At 38.4% G+C, this 17,061-nt stretch overlaps 1 protein-coding gene and 2 long non-coding RNA genes across 3 annotated transcripts; all 3 read right to left on the bottom strand.

The window, feature by feature from the left end:
- Window positions 1-6,671: 6,671 nt before the first annotated feature.
- LOC139433988 (uncharacterized) lies at window positions 6,672-7,349 on the bottom strand. The gene is made up of 3 exons (XR_011643385.1): window positions 7,306-7,349; window positions 7,003-7,194; window positions 6,672-6,755 (listed from the first exon to the last, which is right to left on the bottom strand). It is a non-coding gene; the product is annotated as an uncharacterized lncRNA (long non-coding RNA).
- Window positions 7,350-7,354: 5 nt separating this feature from the next.
- Window positions 7,355-8,075, bottom strand: LOC139433987 (uncharacterized). Its single transcript, XR_011643384.1, has 3 exons — window positions 7,970-8,075; window positions 7,741-7,858; window positions 7,355-7,413 (listed from the first exon to the last, which is right to left on the bottom strand). It is a non-coding gene; the product is annotated as an uncharacterized lncRNA (long non-coding RNA).
- A 21-nt stretch (window positions 8,076-8,096) lies between these two features.
- On the bottom strand, window positions 8,097-9,468 carry LOC117448465 (uncharacterized). The gene is made up of 5 exons (XM_034085777.2): window positions 9,379-9,468; window positions 9,112-9,290; window positions 8,933-9,026; window positions 8,397-8,741; window positions 8,097-8,255 (listed from the first exon to the last, which is right to left on the bottom strand). Exons 2-5 carry the CDS (start codon window positions 9,168-9,170, stop codon window positions 8,097-8,099), a joined length of 657 nt encoding a protein of 218 aa, XP_033941668.2. The 5' UTR covers window positions 9,171-9,290; window positions 9,379-9,468.
- Window positions 9,469-17,061: the final 7,593 nt, after the last annotated feature.

Genomic DNA, 17,061 nt, shown 5'->3' with positions numbered 1-17,061 from the left:
AGGAACAGATGATTGTTTAACTTCATTGTTTTTATTGTTTGTTTGAAAATTTGTTTTCATTTCTATGTTCACTTTTTCTAAATGGTGGTGGTCGTTAATAAATGGAAAATGAAACATTTACTTATATAAATTGAGTTATAAGATGTTTGCTTCACACATGGTTTATGCTTTTCGGAAAGACAAAACCAGGAACTGTAACTAACATTATTCCATTCTGTTTTCAGTGGCAAGGAGTGGGCTCATTCCTGGCAGCCGAAGAATTCTCCGGAATAATGCATAAAAATAAAATCGGTTTTGTTTTTGCACATTTATTCTCTTGTTGATATGCTCCATTTGAGTCACATTTAATATGTTTCTATTAGAAATAAGATGAAAACCTCCACCAAAATGCATTTCACTTTTTAGGAAATTACAGTTTAAATACTACATGATTTCATTGTCAGTGATAGGAACACCATAACCTATATTAAGCATATTCATGTGTGAAATCTGGTACTTTGCCATCCACTGCCTTATTTAATTTGTTTAACTTCCGATGTATAACGCTTTGGAGGTAGGCTTGCATATAAAGCGTCTTTGGGTTTCAGAAAAGCGCTATAAAAATCAAATGTATTATATCATTTAATTATAGGCCCAATTAAAATTATCCTGATCTGGATCACTGTGGTTTTGCTACTACATTTGAAAGCTTTTGGGGACATATTTAAATGCTTGAGATATTAAAATGGTAGTGATTACTTTGAATTTTCTTTTTCACTTATTGAAAACCACAACTCGAGTATCAGGATGGTCTTTATCTGGAAAGTTATCCACATCTCATCACCACGTTGTCACGGCGACCCTTTGTCACGTCACAGATACGGTACCCGAACTCGCCGCCCGGAAGTACTAGACAAACGATACTGCCGTTGCTAAGTAGGCAAAAGTGCAAATTTGTATTGTATATTTTTTTAAACACAGGGTTTGGTTTCGCATCGCGCCCGATTGACGTATTTCTGAAAGGGTATGGAGCCTATTCGGCCGTCAACGCAAGACAAGTCGAACGAGTCCACGCACACACGCCGGAAGAACTACAAATATGTCAGCTCTGTGTACTTCGTAGCGATTTTTGGACGCGTATCTAATGGGAATTGTAGTTTGTTGCGCTGCTCTCATATCATTTCAATGGGTTAACTTTCTATTTTTCTGTGTTTTTGTATGTTTTGAGCTGAGGTGCCAACTCAACATACAATGTTGATGAAATGAATGAAATTTGGTAATGATTAATGGTTTTTGTGTTAATGTTATAGCAGTTAAAACAGGACCGGTCAAATTTGACCGCGAACACCAAAGTAAGGGGGGGGGAAACGAATACAATAGGAGGGTTTTAATGTAACCATTGCTTATGACATTGATGATATTTTAAATAAAAAAACATATTCCCTAAAATGTGGAAGCTCTGGATGCCATACAAATGAATAGTTGATGTTTTTTAGGGCCACAACTTTGGCACTAGAGCACCTAGTGTTATCAAACGCATTTCAATGGTGAAACTATCCAAAAATATTGCATATGACAATATTTTCCACTACGATGAAAGGCGTGTAAACAACCCTACCACTACTACAACCCTAATTATATTGAAAAACATTTTAGAATGCCTCACGAAATACTTTAATGTAAATTAAAATGTGAAGGGATGTGTGTGATGTGGTGATTGACATTATTCACCCACGGATCTATGGGTTGGGTATTGTTCCGCACGGACATGTTAGTTAACCTGTTGATGTGAAATCCGAAAACATTTTTTAAAAATAAAATGATACTTTATTCCGAGTGTGCTTGCTTTTCTATTTGGAGGTCATCACATAACGGCATTGTAATACACGGTTCCGCTGCATTAAATATTACATATCTGCCGTAGTTCGCTATTTATAGAGCCCTGATCAGAAGACTTCTCGACAAACAGGAAGAACTGGCCTAAACTGAATATGTGACGTGGATCATAAATATATCAGAAATTAAACAAAATCTTCAATTTCTCTTCACAATATAAGTCTCCTTGCAGTATCAATACTAATTCGGCTGACTTTTATATTTGATCCAACCGGTATATTGGTATATTTACACCATAACGGTGCAAAGCTGATAGAACGGGACACCTGGGGGGTATACTGCGAAGCAGGATTTTCGCTTAGCCGGCTAAATTCAGGGAAAACTCCGGCTTTCCGGTCATCCGAAGCTGGTTCTCTTTTTAGCAAGCTAGATCTCCATGGTAATATATGCTAAGCAGCTAACCTGGTCGGGACCAGGTTAGGTTGCAGGCTAAGAGCTCAACTCAGTGAAAACACCGCCTGCTGACCAATCAGAGCTCAGTGTGCGGAGTTTAAAGCGATCAAGTCATATTACAGGAGAAAGGAAATACAGAAAAACTGCCGTCGCAGGAAAGACGGCCGGCAAAAATCACCGACTGTGTGAACGTGAACATTAATAGAATATCACCTCCCATCTTCAGAGCAATCTGACTATTATAACATTAGCGTTAATAAAGCTTACTTAAATATCGGCCACAACATAAGTAACCGGATCAGAGTACATTAAGTACAGTCCGCAGCATATCACTTCATAATGTATCATATATCTCCTGATCTGAGTCAGTTGAGCCGTATCTAGCCGTGCAACACTCACAGTGTCACATACTGTATGCAGAAGTATTATTTTAAGCAACACATTAAGTTGACGAAACACTCGAGACAAATGTAATTGAAGTCAGATCGTGTTTTAGACGGGGCAGTGATATCATAAACCTGTTAATGTACGCATTCAAACACTTTTTCCAGCTGTATTCACCTTGCAGGTGCAGCTCTGAGGCTTTGATCCTGGATAAAGTGTTTAAGTCATGGATGTTTAAAGTTTAACTTCTTCATTTTTGACTAGTATTAAAGTTCACTTTTCATTCAGGAAGTATGACGCTGCGCTGTCAGTGCGCTTCTCCATGTTTGTGATTGGTCGAATGCTCCAAATACCACCCCTTTCATGTGAACGCGCACCTAACTAGATAGGACACGGCTGGCTTGAGCGATCCACTTGATAACCAGCGTCGTAGGACAGTTTAGCGAGAGCGCGTATGTTTTGGATTAGGCCAACCGGCTAACTCAAACATATCCAGGTTAGGTTGAACCAGGTTCGTAGCATAGGCCCCTGGTGGTTAAAGCACGTTATCGAACTGCATTATTGTTATTATTAGATATTAATAGGAGACACATACAGACAAACTAATAAGGCTTTATTCAAACATTAAAGAATACTTTAGGTTAAGGTCTTATGTTGAATAAGAAAAAAGCTTTGGGGTATAAATATTAAGCCTGACAAAGTACTAATATATTGCTTTCCTGCAATGTTAACTATATGTTTAAGCACTTATTTTAACTGATATTATACATATGTATTATACTCTTATAAGATGTATGTAGATAGTATAAGAAATGTGCAGAATACGAAAGTTTAATGGTAGAGGTATACACACATATTGATAGATGTCTGACCTTGTCAGGTATTGAACATTCAATAAATAAAGAACACATACTTATTAAATATAAAACACAGAATTTGTGTGATTATACTAAATGATTTACAAATAAACACCACTGCATATTTACAACTGTTACACAACTTGGGCTCAATATCTTATCTTAAGATCAATGGCTACTGCCATACGAAATGTGCCTCTGAACCTTGACAAGTGCATGTTTCAGGCTTATCAATTTACAACAGGAGGGGTCACAGACATAAGATCAGCGGTTAAATAAAGCTCTTCTGACCTTAGCTGTCATGTGGGTATTAATGCTGCACAAGCAATTTTCACCCCATTTATTAATTATATGTTTTAAATGTGAGTGTTTCCGATCCCCTATACCTCCATGGATGTACACAGTTTAATACTGGCAACTTCTTATTACGGGAAATATGAAAACGTCTTTTAAAACTACAATTCAAAGCAGAGACGTGCCATAGATAGAGAACATGTTGTGAAACACACAATAGCCAGCATGTGTAGTTCTGGTGACGGGTGGGGGGCGGGGTGGACCCGTTCAAATCCAGGTTTGGACAGTGGTTCCATTTCAAAGTGCTGTTCGATGCTCGGTGTAACCCTCGGCGCACACTCAAACATCCAATCAGAGCTTGAGGACTATCACGGGGTTTGTCCATGGGTTTGTCAAGCGAAGCGGAGAGAATACTTACTTCCGGTTGTCAAATTCTCTAAAGCAAATGAGCTGCTCCGACCCTCGGTCCTGACGGACTCCAACTTGTGTTTATTAATCAAACAAATAAATACACACAAGGATAATTATGTGTTGTTGACTAAATAACAGTGTGTGGTTTAGAAAAGAATACAAAATTAGAAAGAAAAAACGATGAAACAATACAAATTTCAGTATTCTGAGCTCCTACTCTCCCCATAACTGATGGCAACAAAAGTCCTACATTATTCAATTACAATAAAGAAGTAAAAACAATAAGGGTATACTAATTACGGGTTGGGAGTGAGAACGTGTTGCTGTACAACAAATCACCTGGTTGGAAGAGAACTCTCTGCTCCATAGTTTCTCTCTTCACTGTACATTTGACATATTCAGGGTAATATTTAATATTCCATCTGTCACATACTTATGTAAATATAATACCTTGCTTTATATCTTGTTATTGCTCATTTGTAAATTCAACATGTATATTTTCTTCTTTATTTCTTGTCTTTTTATTTGTATTGTATAATGCCATGTGTTTTAATGCTGCTGCAACACAAAGATTTCCCAAATTGGGATCAATAAAGTTCTATCTTATCTTAAACGAACAACCAGTGTTCCGGGTGAGGATCATCTCTTTACAAAAATATTCAAGTGCTAACCCATATTGTTACTTCTAAATGAATTTATTTCCAAACATATTATAATGCAGTGTGATGTAAACAACAAAAGGTACCACAGAAGTATGCTTAATATTTATTCATCAATCAACCACATCAATAACATTGTTTTTAAAACAATAAAATGGTCCTCTCTGGCAATGATTTATTTATGCGTTTCACCACAATACAAGTAAAAGGCCACCATAAGGGTGTATGTCTTGATTCTAGAGCGTTGGGGTTAGTCTAACATGAAAAGCATGGACAACAGAACATAAAATCAAGTTATGCAAACGATTATAACATACAGTATTAAGAAATCATACAACACAACAATTTTTTAATGATTTAACTATGTATATTAAACATGTACATTCTATGTGTCAATACAATATAACAATGTATTATTTGGTTTTGAGAACAACAATGAGGTGATTCACCAAATAAACTAATTGATGTTTATCTCAATGTCCCTAATTATACATCCTAAAAGACTGTGCATTGTACATGTTGATTTAAGTACTTCAATCAATCAGGTTAATAGCTGGAGATCAAAAAGGAAATATAACTGACAAAGCAATTAAAGCAAGGAACGCAAACGAAAGCTGTTATTGGCCTGCGGTGTAACAGGTGCAGTCATATAAAGTTAATGACAGGTAAATCCTATAAGAGATCGAAAATAATAATGATGCATAGGCATCCCGTTCTGGGAAGAAAGGGAAAGACGTCCTGCTCTTGGACAATAATGTGCTCACCAAGTTGTATGGTAACCAGCAAGATATACTTGGACATTTAGGAATTTACATTCTAGTGTTTCAAAAAGGATCAAAAGTAAATGGTTCATTGCTCAGGATGCATTCCAGGGAGGCTGAGCATTTTGTTCAATACAATTTAAGTTGTGTACAAGTGAAATATTTGGCCTGATGCTGCGGCATAGGGAAAAGTCATATGGTCAACATATTCAAGTGTGATTTTCCATTGAGGAGTATGAATACAATCTCTAAATATAAAGTCAGTAAAGTATTTACATTTCTGATAGCACATCAAGTCTTGGCGGATATTCGTGCTTGAGAGCAGCAGCAATCTGGGGAAATACAGAGAAACAAAAAAGAGGGGCAGATCAGAAACCAAATTTGAGGTTTTTGAATATACAATGTATGTTAAGCATTAATTAATACAAAAGTAACAGCAACATGTCTAGGTTGAGGCTAAATCAACAAAGATACTGTACATTAATTCATAAGTAAATTACCTAAATTATGTTTCCTTCTTCATCCTCACTGGTGTCTGGACTGCTTAGGCCACTTTGACTTTCCTCTTCATGTTGAAGGAAAGAAGCATCAGGACCTAAAGCAGTCTTGTACTGCTGCAGTACCACCTGCAACCTCTCAGACGCCTCAGCATGCTTCCTTCTTAGGGTGCACCCAAGTCCTCCATTCCCCTTGTCTACATCTGAAAATACACAAAATATTGTTATATGGACATACTACAAAGTAAGATTGCTTCACGAGGCCAGAGCACTTCAATGGAGTATATTCTCTCCCATGTACATATAAAGATGATTGTCACTGTCATGGGACATCATTATGTAAAATGGCCGGGTCAAATGGGCAAAGGCCATTATACTCCATCCAATTTCTGTGACCAAGAATGATTTGGGCTGACTTTTTTTCCCCAACTCATACTTTACAAGGTAGGTTAAGTTTTGCTTTCAACTTACCTTCCTCAGCCACCTTATTTTTTAGAGCAACTGCCATGTTCTGCAACCATGTGCAATGCTACGCCATCTCCAACACTAGGATGCCTTTCTCCTCGTGCAGTCTCCGTGTAAGCATCACTTGATCCAGTATATTTTTCTTGGCTGTAAAGTTAGCTAAAATCCAATCACAGTTATGTATATACACATGACTCACATTTTCATTATAGCACAACAATATGTTTAAAACTCCAAACATGTACTTTCAAAATAATCAAATGTATACACAATAAGAAAACTTAAGATATACCCTTAAACTAAATGAACGTTCTAACACTCTACATGATATGTGCATAACTCAGCAAGGTATACCTTCATATAACAGAACTTCAAATTAATTATTATGAAATATCTGAAAACTGACCCATGCCATGAACTTCCCACGGCCACAGCGCGGACATGATGCTCCCTCCAGAGAGGGAATGCTCCACCGCAGCAACATCTATGCCTCTGGCAGAGTCGTGTACCAGCTGGTTGTATTTCAGTATCTCCTGGTTAAGGCGCTTTTTGTCGTCTGCAAGCTTCCTTCGAAGTCGATGGCGGAGCTTGCTGCTGTCTGAAAAAGACATGAGGTAGAGGGATAGGGATATGTGACAAACTATATTTGCAAGTGCAAAACATATATATAATTCAGTAGGTTGAATCTGCAACCTAAAACATTATATACCATTCTGTCGGTAAAGGGATTGCTTCCACTGCCTCACACTTAGGTAAAGCCCCTCAATGCTTTGCTGCAGTGCTGTTTGAAGGATGTCTTCAGAAGTACCCGATGTTCCTGTAGAAATAATATTGGCAGTCAAATGTACTGTTACACAACACGTAACGGTTTTGAGAAACAAAGTTGTGCAACATATTTAATACCTTTTAACACAAATTGATGGTACAACTATGGAAACTGGAACATATCAGAGATAAACATGGACACATAGTTGGCTTGCTATTGCTTGAAGATTATGTCCCCGTCTACTGAAATCCAGTGAGGGTCCCATTACGTGGCATGACAAATCAACCTTATATCATTGGCTGCTCTTTAGGATCAAATCTGTAAATTCAAACAGTCATGGACAATGATATGTAGCTGGTGTCATCTCGTCGTGCTTACCAGATGCCCATTCCTTCACGTCGGAAATCCACGTCGACACCATGTCATCTGAGACACAATGTAGCTCCGTCTTGAGTTCTTCAAGACTTGCAGTCTCTTCCAGGAGCCTCTTACTAGTCTGATAAACAGTAGACGATGGACATTTATCAAGATTAAAACTTGCTATGATTAACAACAAGCCATGTGCAAATGACAAAGGACACAACAACACCTTTAATAGGAGGCTCACCTTCACATATCTTGTGGAAAGTGCCTGATGGAGGGTGTCACCTTTTTTCCTGTTCCATCCCATAGCATGCACTGTGAGCATGTCCAGTCGTGCTTTTGAAAGCAATAATGAGGTTATGATGTGTCATCTAAAAAAGTATGCAATAATAGGGCAAGACCTTCCACTCATCTGCTTTGGACATGTATTTTGTTGTCAGGGCACAACGGGACAGGTAGCTGTTGACCTGCTCCACCTCTTCCCCGGCGGTCATCCCTGCTCCCTCCTGGTTCTTCCCACTCCATATAATCTGATGGTAAAAGGTTGCTGGAATTGTTGTGCAAAGAGGCTACATACTACTATACTAAACAGTATAGCTTAGATATTTACTACTTCAGTATTATAAATATAAAAAATATAAATGTACGGGATACAAAAATATTTCACATACCTCGCATTTGGTAGCATGGGCTCGAGCATGCATTACACTGAGGAATGGCTTCATGGTGGTCAGCTCCTGGAGAGCAGGAAGGACACTTGCAGCTTTCTCCATGTACGGCCAGTACTTGCAAGCCACATCCATGGCGAAGAACTTGGCTTTGGCTGGCATGAGTTCCTTTTGAAGATACAGGGGGTAGGCGAATATCTCCCCCCTGTACATATTTAAGGCCTTCAAAAGAAACCCATGGCGACATACAGCCACCTCCATCCCTTCTTCATCCAGCTTAGAAGCCCTCCTTGACGTCTCCCTCGCTGCTGTCCACTGGGAGTCCCCACATGTGCCTCTTCCCTGGGTCTAAGACACGCATTACATCATGACAAATCAGTTAAAAGCAATGGAATCACGATCTACACCATTTGTTCTAATTATCTGATTTTGGAGTAGATGATAAGGAGAAGTAGCTGAATTTGAAGAAAGTCAGGGTCGGATATACATGGCTATTTTTGTGATATACCTATAAGGTAAAATTATGAATAAAAACTTGCATTTTTCAGTGATCTCTGTATTTTGTCGACAAATGCAGCCACCGCGCTGTCTTCTGCTACAAAGAGCCCATTAAAAAAGGCGCTGCCATCAGAACTGAGAACAAAAAGATTAGCAAATATATCCATGAAATATAAACAGTAATCAAAAAAGTTAAATAACAACAATGTAAAAATAGCACCTTCCACTTCGCCGAAAGCGATATAGCTTCCTGTTTCCATCGGCAGAAACAGCCAACATCTCCGGCGTGCAGGCAGGGCAGATGAAAGGAGCACCACAGCAGAGCTGGTCTTCCTCATACGAGGCATAGGAGAACTCCAGAAAGCTGCGCTGCAGTGCATCTCCGTTGACAGGTCCAGACTGGAAGATAATTACATATATTGCTGTGATTTTGTCTATTTACGGAAATGTTATAATGTATAATATGGTAAAGAATATTTACACTTACTCTTCCTCCACACTTTGTGCGATGCTCCAGCAGCTTTGCAAAGGCCTGTCTGGAGAATCCTGGAGAGATGACCTTGAGCTCTTCAAAGGAGCTCAGGAGGTCCAAGGTGTAAAGTGTGGAAATACTGACTGAAGCTGGCCAGTATCCACTCTTAAGGAGGACTTTCAAGTCGGGGGTCCACTGCTGCTGGCAAGTTTGACAGACATATAGTGGCAGATGCAAGTCATAACGCCCTTGGAACAAGTAAATAAACATAATTAAGATACACTTTACAACAGTTCAATCTACAAATAGTCAAAGATTAACAGATATTACATGAAGGTTTTACTCCAATTGGAAGCACAATGCCTCAGCCCACAACAGTAAACATATAACAACAATTCAATAGAAATCCAAATATATATATATATTTGTTTACCATTGATGGTAATTAAAATCACTGGTTTGCCTGGTACCACAGTGAAGTTGTTGCCTTTACAGGAGCAATTGGGTGCCTTCACAGTTGGCAATATGCAAGCTGTCAAAAAAAAAAAGAATAGCACTAATTACCATTATATGCTGGCCGAAGAGACATGTGAACATCAAAATGCATGTTTGAGAGAGCATACCTTGGTCATGGGTCTCATATCCACCTTCCACTCTAACAACACATGTTGTTGGACTAATTGGTTTAAAAAACCCATTTATTAAATTGTCCCGGTTGTGGAGTGGCTGTTTCTTGTGATGAAGTACATCACAGTCTCCACAGAACCACTCCTCGGGGAGACACTCTCTACACCTTGGGAGGAAATACAAAATGATTCTAATATCCTAGAATTACTTTCATTTTCATGTGGGTCTTCTCTAGGTATCCAGTTTTCTATCATCACAAAAGTCATGCATGTTAGCTGAAATAGCAGGGCACTGAGCATTAATACTGAAAAATTACAATTAGGTAAAGTAATTGAAATAAAGGTAAATGTTATCTCACCTAATACCAGCCGGCTCGTGGCAGAGGCCACACAGGGGATGACCAACAGCCTCTTTCTCTAGAAGGCATTGTAGGTGGTGTGGTCTTGCTTCTCTCCAGCGCTCTGAGGCTTTCTGCTGCCGAAAAGGCCAGGATGAGGCAGAGCTTTTTTGAGGCTCAGGAGGAGGACATGAGGAAAGAATGTCAGAGAGTCTCTCCATATTCTTTTCTGTGAACAGAATGGGAAAATGTAACTGTAAATGACTATATTTAAGATGAACACTAAAAATCAAGGATCATTTCTTTGCTCAGTATGGAACTGGCCAATATCTTTACTGAATTACATTCCTCGTCCGAGTCCTGAACTGTCAGTTGTGTATAAGGTTATTTTCTCTCACGAACACAATTTATTTTAGTTTTAAACTTAAAGCCATTTTTGTGATTTACCAAATTCGTGTTGTGCTGAAGGTTCAGTACGCAGAACCTCCACACTGGAAGACTGGAAGCCCTCAGTCGGGGGGGATGTGACTGTAAAACATCACACAGAGGGTTAACAACAGATAACTGATGATTTGTATTATCTACCTATTGTTTAAAAGCTTGTGAAATTAAATAAAGCATAGTTCTTATGACACCACAGTGGGAATGTCTCCGACTGTAGTGTCACTATGCGTTTATATATTTGAATTATTGTAGACCCTCAACAAGCAATTACTGTGTTTTCATTCAATTTTCCAAACATTTATTTAGTAAATTCATAAAAATGTAAAATAATTGGGATTTCAACCTGTAGCTGAGCCTTGGTGTCGCCCTCCACGCCTCCCTCTTGGCTTGCCACGTTCTACACAGCCCCTTTTAGGGGACTGTAAAGTGTCTCCTACAGAGCGTGCCCGTTTCCTCTCCTCCGCTGCTTTCTGTGACCAAGTAACAACTCATGTAAGGTTGATGTTGCTGATAAACTGATACCATATGACAGTGGACAAATAAAAAGGAAATTCATTCTCTTGAAGAACATTTTTGCTTCAAGTTTTTCCTACCATATCCAACTAATGAAGTAAAACAAGTTGAACAAGCTTTATTTAGTAAGCCTCTGCCCCCCATGTTGTAATGATGAACCGTTTTGCAAAGGCCCTATACATTGATCCAAAATCCAGTTACTCTTGGCCTGTTCAGCATTGTTTGGATAACAGATAGTGCCAAATTCAAGTAGGAAATGAATGAGGTCATATGGGTTAAAACACCAACCTTAGCTTCAGCTAGCATGTGTTCATGCTTCAGCTCAAGAGCCATGCGTTTCCCTTTTTTGGATGTGGGATTATTGGGGTCTGGGTTGTGTTTTGTTGCCATTGCAACACAGCCAGCCAGCCAGACAGCCAGACAGACAGACAGACAGACAGACAGACAGACAGACACAAGAGATATGCAAACAAACAGCTGCTGTATGAGACAGACAGAGATAGTGAGACAGATTGTAAGATTGAGATGGATAGATGAAGAAATAGATAATGAATGATAGAAAAAGATAGAGACAATAACTATAAGAAAGCTAGATAGATAGACAGAGAGATAGGTTGAGTTTGGCTCTTAAAAGTGCCGTTGGTTTTATGATGGTGTAGATCAGTGTATGGGTTTGTGGTGTGGGTACAGGAGCTGCAGGAGAGAACAGAAAAAGTGAATTATGTAGTGAAACTAGCTTTTTTTAAATGCACATTGTGACTGTTTAACTAGTTTAGACAGACTGAGTTCATTTACGTGTTTCCTGTTTCATACGCGTAACAAGCACATGGACGTGCACATGGACTATGCCCCTCCCCCCAAACATATATTAAAATGTCGACCAGCGTTAGTACTGTCATGTGTAAAACAAAAGCGATTAAGATAACGTATAACTCACACTTTAACACCGACGTATGCAGCCGTAATCAAGACACATATTTTTCACACACCACTTATGAGCTGATATAAATGTAGCTAAACTAGTTTAAGCTTATGTTGAACGTGAGCTAGCTAGCTAGCCGCCCGCAATAATTATTTCACATTAATGTTGCTTTGCTGATTATGGCGAAGGCATTTCTCAGACTTAGAACAGTTCATTATGTATGATGAACCATGCGAGTGAAGGCTTAAAAAAATCCCCAATTATTAAATCTAAGCAAAACATGCATCAGACTTTAGTGACACAACTTTCGTTGTCAGAGGATGGATTGCAATGCCGGTGGCAGCGGTCTTTGGCCAATAGGTGGTTCTCTGAATTATGTAATTTCCTGTACCGATTATACAATAAAATATTAATACATTTCCTGTATTTTGACACGATAACTCTTTAATAACCTAAGTAGCCTACGGAAAAAAAAGTATATATTGCCTTATAAAATACAGAAAAGTTTAAACATCTAGCATGATAATAATAAAAAAAACTAATGATATCTTAAACCAAAATAAATAAAATGGAAAATTAACCGACAACAACAATTTAACATAAATAAAACAAGGATTAAAACAAGGATACATTTGAATCAATGTTGTGTAAAGTACCCGTTATGGTTAAAACATTTTTTTTTTTATTTCTATTTTTTTAAATAATACAGCTTCCGGCTTCCCGGGATACGAAGAGGAGACACGAACAATTCTTCCACTTCAAATTCATTTAAACTGTGTCAGAGAGATGTTTAATCGGTTCATTTCAATTGTTTAATAATTGGTGTTTAATACTGGCAACTTCTAATTGTTGGAAAAACGAAAACGTTCCCAATCGAGACGCCCCATAGATCATTTTGGGGGGGGGGGCGTTCGACGGATCGATCCAGCTTCGATTCCGTAACCTTGACGCACTGCCAATCCAACATCCAATCCCGATTTTAAGTTTAATCACGTGTACTGTAGTCCTAAACGATATCTGGGGATTATGGGTAGTGTAGTGTCTTCGGCCATCCTCACCTCGATGACAGCGCAAAGTCGATGATGCTCGAAATCTCCCTTATAGGCCTACGTCTGTTTCCGGTTATTTTTATTTTGAAATTCAGTCCCTGACGGACGCCAAAAAAGCCCGAGATTATTGAATTAAACCAATAAATAAAAGCAAGGACAATTGTGTGTTATTGGTGAGTAAATAACAGTGTGTTATTTTGAAAAGAATAACAAATTAGAAGGAAAAAAAGATTTAAAAAATACAGATTTCAGTATCCTGAGGCTCTGAGCCCCATTTCTTTTCATCACAGACGGCAACAAAAGTCCGAAATTATACGATTTAAAATAAAAGCAATACTTGTGGCTTGATATTGAGTAAGAACATGTTTTTATGAACCACACAAAAGACGTGCTGCAGGCAGTAGAAATACATTGCTTTTAAATTTGTGCTGTGCAACACGAAAGAAATCGTGCTGTGTAACACGAAAAAAAGGGGCAAATCGTGTTGGTGAACACGAATCAATAGATTAAAAATCGTGTTGGTGAACACGAAATGCCGTGAGACTGGGTTGAATGTACACATCAATCGTTATCTACTTATATTACGCTGTAACAGGATCTAGTGATATCCAACAGAGCTTCATTTAGCATGAAAGAATTATTGCACTGTATATATATATATATATATATATATATACACAGTGCAATAAGCTTCTTAGTGCAATAATAAGCTACAGAGCCGTTAATCTAACGTCGGTAATATTAACTTTATTTAATACAACATTTACGGTACAAGATTTACATCATACAGCCCATGTAGTATAATATTTTACAAATGATGAATTACAACAAACATGTGCAATATATCCATTATTACAGCTCCGTGGGATGGCAGTAAGGCGATATGGGTCCGTTGTTATTGTGCATCCATGGGTTGAGATAAACGCATGTGGTGCTGAACACGTAACTTGAACGTGCCGGGCGGCGCTGTCCCGTGGGTTAGATGCGCGTTCATAATGCAGAGGGAAATAACTCTCAGAATAACGTTATTAGCACATTTTTACAACTTGAGGAACGAATGTTTTTAATAAGGGCTATACAAGTGTTCATACTGGGTTGTTTATTTAGTTAAAAAAACATTATCCAACAAGTTACAGACCACTCTTTCCCAATATAAGTCAATGGGAAAAAGTGCTTACGGGCCCAGCAACCCAAAGGAAGTGTAGTACCACCGTTTGGCCACAACGAATATTCTCATCAGACTCCGGCGCACTTCCTGGGGGCTTGGGGCGCAGGGGGATTACGATTACCCAATAGCGATAGCCTTAGAGGGCTACGCCATTACTCATAGAAACTGGGGTTACAGTAGGTAACCTCAGTTCTTATTATACATCCATGGGTTGAACCTGTAGGAAGTTGTAGGAAGTTGTACTACCAAATATGGTCAGAAGAGAGCACGCCCAACACGTGAGACGCTGACGTAAGGATATTTAATCAGACATGGAGGTTTACAACAGACAATATGGCGCACCGAGTACAGGTAACGTCTTGTAGATTTAGATATAATTACATACTATTTAGGTTCTCGGTTGTTTATCGATTTGGCTCTTTAGCGCAGTGTAATTGTGTTTATTTTGCTAATTTGTATTTTAAATATTAAATTTAAAGGAATGGAATGCATAAATAATATATATGTATGCTAACTGAGCGAGCATGTCCAGTTAGCATACATGCTAACTGCATGAGCATGTCAAGCTAAGAGCTAAGATATATGTATATCTTAGCTTGACAGATGGAACAATGCATGTACTCACATTTTTACAAGAATCTGATTTTGTGTAAGTTTTAAATATTCATTGAAGGTGTCTTTCACATTTGAATGTTTATTTATTTAAAACATGTATTAGTTGCTATACTGTAGACATGTAGGCCTACATATGTATAATTATATTATTATTTTCAGTGTGGTTTAAAGTAAACTTATATAAAGTTATTTGGTTGAGCCAAGTAACCCAGGTGGATGCAATCAGGTTATTAGGACAGAGCCTCTGTTTTTCGATGGTGTTTGTGGCCATGCTGTAAGCCTGACGTTTAAATACATTATCAAATCTTATCTGTTAAGATGAATGTTTTATTTATTTAGATCACTATCCCGTCGGGGGTCGCCAGTCTCTGGCACTGTTATTTTGGGGGTCGCGGGCTGAAAAATCTCATTATACTTAATCCTAGACAGTAGGGGTGTAACGGTTCACAAACATTTCAGTTCAGTACGTACCTCGGTTTTTAGGTCACGGTTCGGTTCGGTACGTTTTCGGTCAACACATTCTCACTCCATAATCGTCCAGGAGCAACGTTTGGTCAGTGTCCGTGGCGTGCAGTTGTGACGCTCCTAGGCTCCTTCAGCTTCATAAAGGGACGCAAATAGCTTTCAACTGATTGCAATGTATTCCCATCTGCAGCGGGATTTGACGCTCATGGAAGCATGGCATTCGTTTGTGTCAGCTGCCCTTAAAGGCAATGTGAGCGTCCATTCTCATTGGATAACGGAGAATTGTATACCCGGAAGTAAGTATTCCCCTTACTGTTGATGGATTTTACAGTGATATCTGCACTACTCATCGACTAAAAAACACCAGATTATCCTTGTTAATTACACAACATTGATTGGTTTAAATTGTGTGCAATGCTTTTGTATTTTTCCCCTTCGATTCGGAGAAACAAATATTTTTTCAGAGTAAAGGATGGCAGAAGACACTACGCTACCCAGAATCCCCAGCTATCGTTTAGGACTATACCATGTGCTCTGTTTGACAAACCCCGTTTTTTTTCACCATTCATTCCAATGGCTGGCGTCTATGTCACGTGATCATCAAATCTCTCCCTGCAGAAAAAAAAAACATGGCCGAACTTCGTTTTATTCTCGGTGGAAAATGCCTATTTTAAAGTTAGTTTGGCCATTAAAATGCATTTTGATGTCATTTGATGCGAGAAATATGAGTTGTTATTTCAGATTATGTGTGCAGTGGATGTACATGATCTTTAGTTTGCTAGTTATTACGAAGATTACTTCAGGAAATTGCGTCCATAGAACGTTTTCATTGTTACCAAGGTGGTTGCTAGGGACGCTGCTATCGATATTATTTCTGTTATGTTGTGTAACTGTTTAATGGTGTTATCTTTATTGCTACCCCCTTCCCCGTCAATGTATAGTGTTGGTCCACAGCGCAAACGTATTAGTTTAACAAAATCCGCATCTAAAGATACGTTATTTTCCCCAGTGCAATTCCAGTCTCACATCTCACAGCACATCGTCATTAACAAATACCGGAAACAGACCAAAAACATTTAAAAAAAATTAAATAATACTTTATTCCGAGTGTGCTTGCTTTTCTCTTTGAAAGTCATCACATAACGGCATTGTAATACACGGTTCGGCTGCGTTAAATATTACATATCTGCCGTAGTTCTGTATTTATAGAGCCCTGATGAGAAGACTTCTAGACAAACATGAGGAACTGAAAACGTGACGTGGATCATAAATATATCAGCAATTAAACAACATCTTACATTTCTTTTCACACAAATATTATGTCTCCTTGCAGTATCAACACTAATTCGGCTGACTTTTATATTTGATCCAATTGGTAGATAGGCTGTATTTACACCATAAAGGTGCACAGCTGATATAAAGGGACACCTAGTGGTTAAAGCATGTTATTGCATTTCATTATTTTTATTATTAGATATTAATAGGATCCCTATAAAGTATATTCATTACTCGTTATTCTCTACTAATAGTTAATTAAAGACTGTATATAATGACTATT

Source organism: Pseudochaenichthys georgianus, chromosome 6 (genome assembly GCF_902827115.2).
Source record: "Pseudochaenichthys georgianus chromosome 6, fPseGeo1.2, whole genome shotgun sequence".
Lineage (NCBI taxonomy): Eukaryota > Metazoa > Chordata > Actinopteri > Perciformes > Channichthyidae > Pseudochaenichthys > Pseudochaenichthys georgianus.
This window is presented reverse-complemented; position numbering and strand designations above follow the sequence as displayed.